This window comes from Anopheles cruzii, chromosome 2 (genome assembly GCF_943734635.1).
Source record: "Anopheles cruzii chromosome 2, idAnoCruzAS_RS32_06, whole genome shotgun sequence".
NCBI lineage: Eukaryota > Metazoa > Arthropoda > Insecta > Diptera > Culicidae > Anopheles > Anopheles cruzii.
In genome coordinates, this window is record NC_069144.1 from 39,466,165 (window position 1) to 39,476,881 (window position 10,717).

The 10,717-nt window shown below is 44.3% G+C and overlaps 2 protein-coding genes across 2 annotated transcripts; one reads left to right on the forward strand and one right to left on the reverse strand.

Annotated features, from left to right (window-relative positions):
- The first annotated feature begins 187 nt into the window (after positions 1-187).
- Positions 188-7,573, forward strand: LOC128275534 (centrosomal protein cep290). The gene is made up of 11 exons (XM_053014079.1): positions 188-365; positions 403-1,534; positions 1,606-1,761; positions 1,828-3,305; positions 3,375-3,528; positions 3,593-3,821; positions 3,891-4,104; positions 4,165-4,553; positions 4,631-6,058; positions 6,127-6,299; positions 6,920-7,573. The coding sequence occupies exons 1-11, from the start codon at positions 188-190 to the stop codon at positions 7,545-7,547; spliced, it is 6,159 nt and encodes a 2,052-aa protein (XP_052870039.1). The 3' UTR covers positions 7,548-7,573.
- On the reverse strand, positions 6,367-8,618 carry LOC128275544 (charged multivesicular body protein 5). Its single transcript, XM_053014090.1, has 2 exons — positions 8,452-8,618; positions 6,367-8,363 (listed from the first exon to the last, which is right to left on the reverse strand). The coding sequence occupies exons 1-2, from the start codon at positions 8,518-8,520 to the stop codon at positions 7,755-7,757; spliced, it is 678 nt and encodes a 225-aa protein (XP_052870050.1). The 5' UTR covers positions 8,521-8,618; the 3' UTR covers positions 6,367-7,754.
- Positions 8,619-10,717: the final 2,099 nt, after the last annotated feature.

Sequence of the window (10,717 nt, forward strand, 5' to 3'; positions counted from 1 at the left end):
CGGTAGTTCAAGCGAATTGCAGCGCCATCTGGAAACTCCGGATTGACGGCGAGAATATCGTAAATTGGTTCGTTGTAGCAACCGCCTGTTGCCATGGTAACTGTAAAACAAAAACAATGTAGTTGGTTAACAATCATCCAACGACCTCAAGTGTTCTCGTGATTTGAACAACGTAGTGGCCTTCAAAATGGATTGGAAACATCTTCTGTCTTTATCGCCGCATAATCTGGATGATTTACGTAAGGATGGCGCTGCACTCGAAATTGCCAACATACCGACCGATCTCAAGCTAGATAGCAAAAGCTACAAGAAACTGTTCCGTTTGGCTCAGATTGCGTTAAAGTTTCGAAATGAACAGGTACTACGCACTCCCCCACGCACCTTTGAACAACATCACACAAGTGGCGCATTTGCAGGTCAAAGTAATGGAAGGCAACAACGAACAAGGAAGCCAGGAGCGACTGCACGAATGGAAACGGACCGTCGAAAAACTGGAGCTGGAACGGCACACCCTTCGGACGAAGGTGAAGGAGCTGACGGAAGAAAATACCAAACTGCAGGCCAAGCAGACCGAAAGTGCGTCTTTCGGCAGCGATGCTGATGACTCCCCGGATGCGCTTTCGGAGATCGAACGGCAACAGGAGTTGTACAACAATATCAGCATGAAAAATAAGCACATAAAACGACTGCTGCGGGACATTGATGACTTGGAGAAGCGAAACAGCTTTCAGGTTGACACGATCAATCAGTTACAGATCAGCTTGAATGATGCTACCTTAAACCTAACAGCCCTGACCCATCAGTACGAAGATCTACAGACGCTGTGCAAGGAACATGAGAGCAGCATCGAGCAAGCGAATGCAAAGATTAGCTTAATGGAAAATGAAATTGCGCAACTATCGCATGAAAAGGGACACTTGACCGACGAGATAACTAATGCCACCAAGCGACACGAGAAGGAAATGGCTGAATTGCAGGACCAGTTGAGCGGCAACGAAAAGGACATGAGCGACCTGAAGGATCGCTATAACGATCTTTTGGGTCAATTTCCGGGCATTGACATTGAAAATGAAAGAAGGGAGTACAAACTTATGGCAGCTAGCCTTAACGAACGGGATGAGGTGATTGTGGATCTGGAGCAAAAGATCTTGGAAATGTCGAAGGAGATGCATCGGTCAACGGACGTGATGAACCGTATCAGTGACGAAAAGAGCCGCGCCACCAAAGAAAAACAGAAAGATGGTCAATGTTGCAACGAATATCGATTACAGTTGGATAAGGCCAATGAGCGATGCCGCGAGATGCAGGAAATTCTCAGTGGTGTCGAGGAAGACAGCTGCCTCAAATCCCGCCAAGCCGTTGAAGCGATAGAAGCACTGAGGCGCTACGAAAATGGCGAAGAAGGACTTGCCAGTGCTTTACGGAAAATCAGCCGATTACAGGAAAAAGTACGAAGCCGTGACAAACAAGTCAAAGAACTGATTTCGGAGATCAACTTAGCAAATGATATTGCCCTGGAAAACGGAGTTCTCCGGTACGTTATTGATGGTGAAAGTTTGTTGATGGTTTGTGTATAATTTGGTGTCAATTTTTTGTTTTTTGCAGCCAACGATTAGGTCTCCCGGACGATGAAGTCGTTGCAACAAGTGCAATATTGGCGAACCAAAGAAAGGTAGCGAAAGTGAACGAGCGTCTTGCGTTGAAGTTGCGCGCATCGGAAGAAATTAGGTTGCAGCTGAAGCTGGAAAAAAATGAACTAAAGTGAGAAAACTGTCTTTTGCTTGATCGCAACACTCTGAAAACCTAATTTGCTTCTTATCCTTGTAGACGTAAATTGGCCAATTTAGCACACACCGACAAACAAAACACGGAAACAGAAGCTGAAAATGGTGACATCGTGGATGGTGTGACGAAGTTTTGTGAAAATTGTACGAAACAATACAATGCCAAAAATGCTGCACGTAACTGCAGGGCTTGCAGACTCCGGCAAAGCTTCAACATCTGTGACGCGTGCGTTGGTCAATTGAAAAGCAACTTTGAGGATCGCGTAAAGAGTGAAGACCAGCAACAACGAGGTACGGTTGCGAGCTCCAACAATAATCGTACCATTGCGTTGGAAAAGCTTTACGCAACAGTTTTGGAGGAAAACGAACACTTGCGTCTGGGAATGCACGAAATTTTACAAAAGCTCCGAGACTACGATGCCATGTCCGAACGGTTGACGATCGATACATCATTGTTGGACAGACTGTTGCGTGTGCTTGAGGACCGATCAGGCGATCTTTTGGTGAACTCGGAACAAGACACAGTGCTAAAGGAACCAGTAGCCACGGTTGTCTCCAAAACAGTTCCAAAGAGCGTGCGGTCATTAGAAAGTATGGACGAGACAAGAGATGGGTGCAACCAGGCGGATGGATCTAAGATGATGGTTCGTTTAGAAGAACAAGGCCAGGATGATTTCAGCGAACAGGTATTACTGAAAGCGGTAGAGATTGACAGACTGACGGAAATGCTGGAGCGCCTAAGGCTAGAAAACAATCGTCTTCTTTCGGTACAAGATGAGCTCTATGTTACTCAAACACTCTACAATGAACTGATGGCCATTACGAAAGCATCGGAAAGTGAGAAAGATCAAATACTTGTGCAAACCGTTGATCGCTTGAAGAGTATAGAATCCGGTGTCTGCGTTCTCCAGCGGAAGGTGGATTATTTGAAAACCGACAACGACAACTTGCAGAACACATTGCGTACTATCAAAAGCGAACATCTGAATCTATTACATGCACTGCGCGTGGAGCTTACAGAGAAGAGCGCTGCGTTGAAACAGTTTGAAACGAACGTTTCGTGCACTCGAAAGTCTCCCGATTCGCTAAACGGCGAGACGATCGAGAAACTGGAAACGGAACTGGCGCGCATGAAACTGGAAGCAACGAATTTTTATCACATCTTTCTGAGAAACATACAAGAGGTAGACAAAGACCATCTAATCGATGTAGACTACAGCATGCTGAATCAGGTTGGAGTGGTAGATGTGAATTTAACCGTTGAGTTCATAACGAAGGAAGAATATAGGAAAATGTTTGATAGAATCAACCATCTCGAACGAGAGCTGCAGCGTGAACTGGTGAAAAATGGCCACCTGGAAGAGCTGCTGAAGATATCGAATGAGCAGATCCGATCGCAACATTCTCTCATATCCAAATGCTCGGAGGACGAGGTGAGCCTGCGACACTTGGTAGTCGACTTGCAAAGCACGTCGAACGAAAAATATCTACTGTCCAGGGCGCAAAAAGAACTGATTGTTGGTGAGTATATTTATTTGAAAGTTCGTAATCTCCGCACACAGAGTTAACAGCAAATGTTTGAATTGTTAGTTCGTGAGCAGGAGGAAAAGTTGAAGGTTGAAAATGCTAAAATGAAACAGAAGCTGTTGGAAAAATTAGCAGAATTGGACACACTCAAACAGCGGCTTGAAGAACAGGCGACAGAGTTTGCTGCACAACAAAAGGATAACGTTTTGAAAATCAGGTCCCTAGAATCATCAATACTTTCATAAGTGAGTGTTAACAACTAATATGACATGGTTTTGCAGATTCCTGAAGAAAAGTCTACAAATGTTGACGAAAAATCATCTTGCTGGTACGCCGATGTTTGCAATCGGAGATTTTGTGAAGCTGTACGCAAAGTTGTTAAGCCTGCGCCAAAGCCTTACGGAGGACCAAAAACATTATTCCAACCGAACTCGCGATGAGGAATATGATCGATTGTTCGCCAAGATGAAGGACGCAGTTGCGGGAAACGATATGCAGGACAAGATAAATGTAGGATGTAGGGTTGCAAAGACTGTTAGCTCGTGAACATGGAACTGACAAAAGTAACTTTGTTTGCAGCTGATAAAATTTGAAAGTCAAAGTGAGTACCTCACCAGGCAACTGATTCTCTGCCAGGAACAGATTGATCAGCTACACTCGGAAAATCATCAGCTTAGGTTGGAGAAGGTCGAAAACACTCGACACTGGGACACAATCAACCTGCTTTTCGCTGACGGTCCTGAGAAGAAGCGCCGAGATACTCAATTCGATAAAGAAGTTCAAGTGTCGGTTGGTGAGTTACGAGTTTGCAGCCACAATCTATGCGTTACTAACACCACCAATCCTACTTTAGAAACATCATCAAAGTGCATCAATACGATTCCTATCATTGAAGACCCCATCATTATTGGAAGGCCTAGTAGAAGTTCTTCCGGCGATACAATACACGGAGGTGATGATCGTAAGGAAGACATTCAAACGATTAAATATATTAACGAGGACTCAAACGTCGCCATTGAAACTGTTACGAAAAAGTCGCTAGAGTCCCAACTGAAGCAGGCAATGATACTGGCGTCGACACGTAGCGCATTGCTGTTGGAAGCCGAAAGTAGACTATCCGAGTTCCAGGGTCGGATAAGTTTGCTGGAAAAATCTCTTGAGGAAAAAACTAATCTTTTAAATCAACAGGAGAAATCTGCCGACTCGGTGAAAAATGAATGGCTAGAGGATAGCATTCTTAATGTAAGTATTCGGTAGAGACAAAATGACATTCTGTTTGTAACATTTGTCAAGCGTTGTTAATTCCTCGACGCTTTCAGACCACTATCGGGTCGCTGCAGAGCCTTCTCTTGGAGAAGGACACAACTTTGTCGCGATATCAGGATCTGCTGAAGGCTGAACGTGTCGAACACTCGCGGGTATACGACGAAAACGTGGCGCAGATAAGGAATCAGAAGAAGTCCATCGATGAACTTGAACAAAAGCTGTACGAGAAACAGAAAGAATGCGATAATCTTTCCACACAGCTCGACGATATCGGTAGGCTGAAGGCAGCGCAAGAGGACTTGCCGGAAAAGCAAGTGAATGAAGATGCCTCCACCAAAGCAAAATCGGACGACATAGTGTACACGGACAAAATCATTGAAAACATTTATGAGATAGACGAGAAGAAGGAGCGAGAGCTGCAGGAACTAAAGGTGCATGTGGGAATGTTGGAGAAAAATCTGCAGGACGCAGAGCTGGAACAAAATCGCCTCCAGTTACACCTTCGCGATGCCATTGGGCGGGAGAAAAAGTTGGAAAAGGCGCTCCGCGAAAAGGATTCTGAACTGGCAACAGTGAACGAGCGATTGTCCAGAGAGACGAACGATATTCGAGAGCTCACGGAAACTATTGCCCACGCGCAGGAGATTCAACAATTGAAGGAGTTGCTCGAAGAAAAGGATCGCCACATACAGGATCTAACGGAAACACTGTCCCAGTTTCACGAGGATCAAAGCAACTTCATGAACGACACGTCGCTGCACTCGGCCGAGCAGGTTTCGCAGCTAAGTGCCGATCTGAATCGCAGCGAGGCCAGTAACCGGGTGCTGAAAACACAGATTGAAGCCTTGAAAAGGCAGATCATCAGCATACAGCAGCGAGAGAAGCAGTCGCGCGAATTAATCAAAACGCTGAAAAATCAGCTAATAAAACGGCCCGTAATTGCGATGAAGTCTGACCGATTGTCAACACCTCGCGAAGATCAAATGGCGCGGCGAATGCAGCAGCTAGAATCGGAGCTCCTCGAAACGAAAAATGAGCTGCGGAAGCAAACGATGGTTAACGAGAACCGTCGGGCAAAAACGGCCGCAGAGTTGGACCTGTGGAACAAACAGAAACGCTGGCAACAGATGGCCGAAAGGTTGAAGGTGCAGCTGAAGGAACGAGAGATGGAATTAGAAAAGTTGAAAGTACACTTCAACACTGCCAAAACGACGATCAGTCGACTTGAGCGGGATCGCGTCCGGTTGAATTGTGTCGTCACTGGTTCGAGCGTCCCGGTGTCTGGCACGGCTGGACTGGAAAACAAGTATCAAGGAGCAGAGCCATCGGAGCAGTGCTGTAGCACCGACAGCACCGAGTCCGAGGGTACTAGCATCACGACTCAGATGTTGACCCAAAACCGAAAGGAAATTATAGAAGCTCTCAAGAACCGTATCGAAGCCCAGCAGCGGCGGATTGTGGCGATGGAGCTCGAACGTAGGGTGAGTCTTTGAAAGAAGTCTTTGGCCGACAATATGCAAAACATTTATTTGTCTGCTCCATAATGCAGGGTTCAAACACTGTTGCACATGAGCTGGAAAAGATGCAGGAAAAGCTCTGCGCCATGGAAACTCAGAACGTTCGTTTGGAGGCAAAATCTCTTCAACTGCAACTGGACAATGACATGTTGCGGCAGAACGATGAAAATGATCGATTAAAACGGCAGATAGCACATCTTGAAGAGTAAGTGATCGGTTTTGTCTATTAGTTAGAAATTAATTTATCTATTGTATTGTTAATCGAACATTGCTGGCTGTTATTTTACCGTATATTTGAACGACGCTTAGTATTTTTCATAGAAGTAAAAAAGGCGCAGCAATTGATGGATGAGTCAAACGAAGGTAACAAACATTTGCCTTTTAAACCCCATACTGCCTTCGGTATGACCTATTGTGTTTTGCATTAGAATTATTTACGAAAAGCGCGTTTTTGCTTGATTACATACAATTTCTCTCCTGACACATCTCTGTGCTGTAAAATAAATACTGTACATCTCCTGTTCGCCGGAGCAATACTATCTCATAGACTGACGTAGATCTGTATTTGTTGCAGCCGTTGCTGTTCGAAACTGAAAGGTGGAACCAGTTCTTTAGCTATTGGGGTTTCCCGGATCGCCGCGAAAGGGGAATCCCGCATAGAATGATAACGTTCAAGTCGATCATAAATGTTTACGGGATGTTGGTTCTCTAACATCCCGAAAACCTGTTTTTTCTAGATTTGAGTGGAACATTTCATCGTTTAGAACAGACAAAACGTGTTTTTGATTAACTTATTGATATTACTTTTTTTATTTTGTTTTACAGATTTATCATTACATTGAAAGAGGAGCTTTCGAAAGCCACTGCCGGGTGTCCGGAGTCAATCAATTTTGAAAATCTTTGCGTCAGATGTAGCCGTCGCAAAGGGGCAAACGATTTGGTGGGACGTAACGCCACTCTGGAGCAAACAGTGCTTACGCTACAACGTATGGTTGAGAAGCTGCGATTTGAGAACAAGCATTTGAAAGATCAGAGATTGCGCGAACGAGAACCTTCGAATGGCGCGCCCGGTAGAACCGTGGAGAAGGAGTTATACGAGCGTCTGAAGAAGGATTACGAAAAGCTTCAGCTAGGACATGCGGAGGCGTTGAACAAAATGTCGATGCAACAGGTAGAAATCGAGCTGCTGTCGAGTGTGAGCTGCACCCGCTGCAAGGTTCTCTCTGGCGGAGAACCTTCGTTGGCAACCGCGGCCAACAGCGGTGACCGTGCGGCACTGCTCGAAGAGTTAAAGGATAAGCTGGAGAAGAAAAGCCAGCTGTTGGAAAAGGCCAAGATTTTGCTTCAACGTGCCGCAGCCAAGGAAAGATACCTGAAGGAACAGATCGATCTACTGAGGCGCAAGTGCTCTGATCTTCAGAACGTGCCAGTGATTGACGAAATAAGTGAATAAGGAAAGAGTGAGCTTGAAATATGATATGAATTCATTGTACAGGGGACAAACGAGACGATTCAACGTTGCGTAGACTACACTGTCCACCCGCGATAGACGATCCGTTTTAACTTATGAGATAGCTGTACTCTTGGCCAACGAAAGGGCGTGTATCCGGTAAAACAATGCTTTTTTTAAATAATCGTATTAAGGAAATAAACAAATATCTTAGGTTGTTTTTACCGAAGTAGGAATTTTGGGTAATCCGAATTCGTCCACCAAAATACCGTCCTTGTTGGTCACACTGTCGGCGCCTGGTTCCTTATCTGGCGCTTCCGGAGCTTTCACAACATCATCCAGATAGCTGGCATCGTCATCGAGGGCTATTTCATCGCCCAGTGCATCGAGTTCGGCTTGTAGCTCGTCATCGTCCACCTCTGGCATGCCATAAGTTCGCCCCATGGCTTCTTGAACCTCATCTGCTTGTTCCAGCATATCGGCCATATCGTCTTGTATGTCTTCAATTTCTTCGATGTTGATCTTTTTGAACTCTTTCTTCATAGATTTCATGCCATCCTTCATAGCGGTCACCGTTGCCTGGGTGTCCTTAAGCGTTTGGTGTGCAAAGTTGGCTTGTTCCATGTTGAACGACTGGTTCCGAAGGTTCTCCACTTGACTTTCGTATTGCTTGCGCTGCTTCAGCACACGCAGTGCCTTCTGTTTGACGGCATTCTTTGCGGGTCCTTCTCGCATCTTCGCCATTTGATCCTTGTACTTTCGCAGCTCGTTGTCGAGCGTTTTCACCTTACCCTCAATCGCTTCGGCTCGCGTATCGACCTAAAGAAACCAGAAACCCGTGTGCGAGCATTGCCCAGATGAGTCATACAGAGTGATGAGCAATGAATCAGGAAACAAAAGAACTTACACCAGAGATGCAGTCGCTTATGCTTGGACCCGGTTCCTTGGGTTTCGATTTACCGAACAAACGATTCATCGCTAAACTGGTTGAATTTGTGCCTACAAAACAATAAGTGAATCCGTACGATGTGCTTTTAAGCCAAGAACAAAAATTGAACTGCGAAGCAAAATGTTTTGTTTGTTTGATTGGAAAAACACGGCGATTTTTTAAAGGTTTGACAAGCCGTCAAAGGTGACGTTTCTACGTACTGGCTGCGTACGTGAAGCATTTGAAATGAAAATCAACTTTCGCCGTTACCAGTTGGGGTAAACAGTTCTCTAGTAAAAGCCGGTCCAGGGGAATAGTTATGTCGAAAACGCTTATTATTATTGCCATATTATGGTATGGAACCGGAAGCAAGTCGTTTGGTATTATGGTATGGAACCGGGCTTCGGCAAGTCGTTACGGAAATAACGTTTGGGTACGCCAGTCCAAGTTGCTTGGACCAATGAGGCATTTGGCGTACTCAACGAGCCGACTTTTCTTTAGATCTGGGCGTTCCGTCTAGGTACAAATAATGGCAGTAACATGTCGTGTGCCAACAATATTTTTGAAGCCATCATCCTGCGCAGGGAAAGATCCGTAGCGACGAGGCATTGTGGCGACTAGTTCGCTTTCAATACCCAAACCGAACTACAACTATTATACATGGTGCCTATTCATATATTCATTTAGTTTTGGAAGCTTCTTATTTGAATGTCCAAGATTAAGTTGATTAAAAAACACATACCCTCGCCGTTATTCTAACATTTGTAAAGATAACTAAACTTACGTTACTTCTGTTGGGGTTGAGGGTGTCCTTTTCCCCTATGGATCGGTTGAAATGAGGAAAGCGCCACTTCGAATCTAAACAGCGCGAAGTGTTGTTGCCAAAATAAAAGGAGGATCTCCCCATCGTTTGGGGTAGTAATTATTGATAATGTTTTGTTCTAAAAAATCTCACACCGGTTCAGTTGATTCAAATGAATACTTTTTTTTATTCGATATCAATATTTTAATTATATTCACTAACATACATATTTGCTGACCCTTTTGACATCGACATCATGCAACTTTCTTACTCGTTGGACTGACTATAGGACTGACGAATCGACGAAGCCCGTCGTGCGATCTCCTGCACGTGAGCATTCTTCGATAAACACGCGTTCCTAGGTGATCTACAAGATGGCACCATGAAATTACTATTTGATCGCACTACTGCATCAATCAACCAAGTTAAACTCGTGAGAAAGTACTCGTGGAACGAATGAAGTTTCGTCGATCGGTTGAATCGGTCTGCGGGATTTAGCTTAGTCCGCGATGCTACCAGTAAGTGTGGTTTGATAAACTTAAGTACATTGAAAACAAAGAAAACAATAGATTTATTTAGGGCGTATTTACAGAGGGTGTTTCAATGGCCGAATGATACACTTCATTATGATGCTGCTTTCTAATGTTTCGCCGTTAAATTCCGCGAATTCGCGATTCGCACGACTTCAGCACAGCTTTCGATCGATGCTGGATGTATACTCTTCTTACTTTGATCTCTCGTACTTTGTATGTGCTTGGGGTGTATATATATATATAGAATTTAGTATATTTCTTAATGTAGTTTTTTCGTCTGTTGCCCTCCCTTACTAATGTTTTTCTTCTTCTTATATTCGTATCGTAGAATCGTATACATATTCTCAAGTCTCTTGAAAATTGTGTTTTCCCCATATTCACTATGCTCGCCGACATCGTACAATCTGCGTGATTCCTGTTTTAATTTTTCTTCTCCTCATTGCTTCGTCAGCTATTTAGATTTGACCTACGTTGCGTCAACGTCGTTTCGTATACACTGTTTTAGGCTCGATAGTTTGCTTGATCACTAAGAAATGTATTCTTGCATGTTTAAGGAATGTATAGTGATGGTAACGGGACTTTGTGCGAATATCAAATACTCGTTACCAAACGATTTAGTTTCGCATTAACGAGCCTTCCATGCTCGTCACAATAACACACCTCCTGGCACAATGAAAGCTTTCTATAACTTCCTTGGATTTCGGTCTAAGAAGTGGAGACTAATAAAGATTCAAGTATACCTTAATGTTGATGTCCATTTTCAACCCATTTTTTACGTTTACAGCTTCACTATTTAGCTGTAATCTAAGGATGGAAATAGACTGCTTACACTGTGCACAGGTGCGACAGGCCCATTCCAATATTCCACATTTGTTTCTTTTATGTTTCTGAAAGTGGGACCCGATTTCGG

What these genes read in the sequence shown, in the direction of transcription:
- LOC128275534 (XM_053014079.1), top strand. Translation starts at nt 188, where the DNA reads ATGGATTGGAAACATCTTCTGTCTTTATCGCCGCATAATCTGGATGAT. An exon ending in GATAACGTTTTGAAAATCAG is followed by an intron (nt 3,529 to 3,592) that starts GTCCCTAGAATC and finishes ATGGTTTTGCAG; the next exon opens with ATTCCTGAAGAAAAGTCTAC. An exon ending in ATATGCAGGACAAGATAAAT is followed by an intron (nt 3,822 to 3,890) that starts GTAGGATGTAGG and finishes CTTTGTTTGCAG; the next exon opens with CTGATAAAATTTGAAAGTCA.
- LOC128275544 (XM_053014090.1), bottom strand. Translation starts at nt 8,520, where the DNA reads ATGAATCGTTTGTTCGGTAAATCGAAACCCAAGGAACCGGGTCCAAGC. An exon ending in TAAGCGACTGCATCTCTGGT is followed by an intron (nt 8,364 to 8,451) that starts GTAAGTTCTTTT and finishes TGGTTTCTTTAG; the next exon opens with GTCGATACGCGAGCCGAAGC.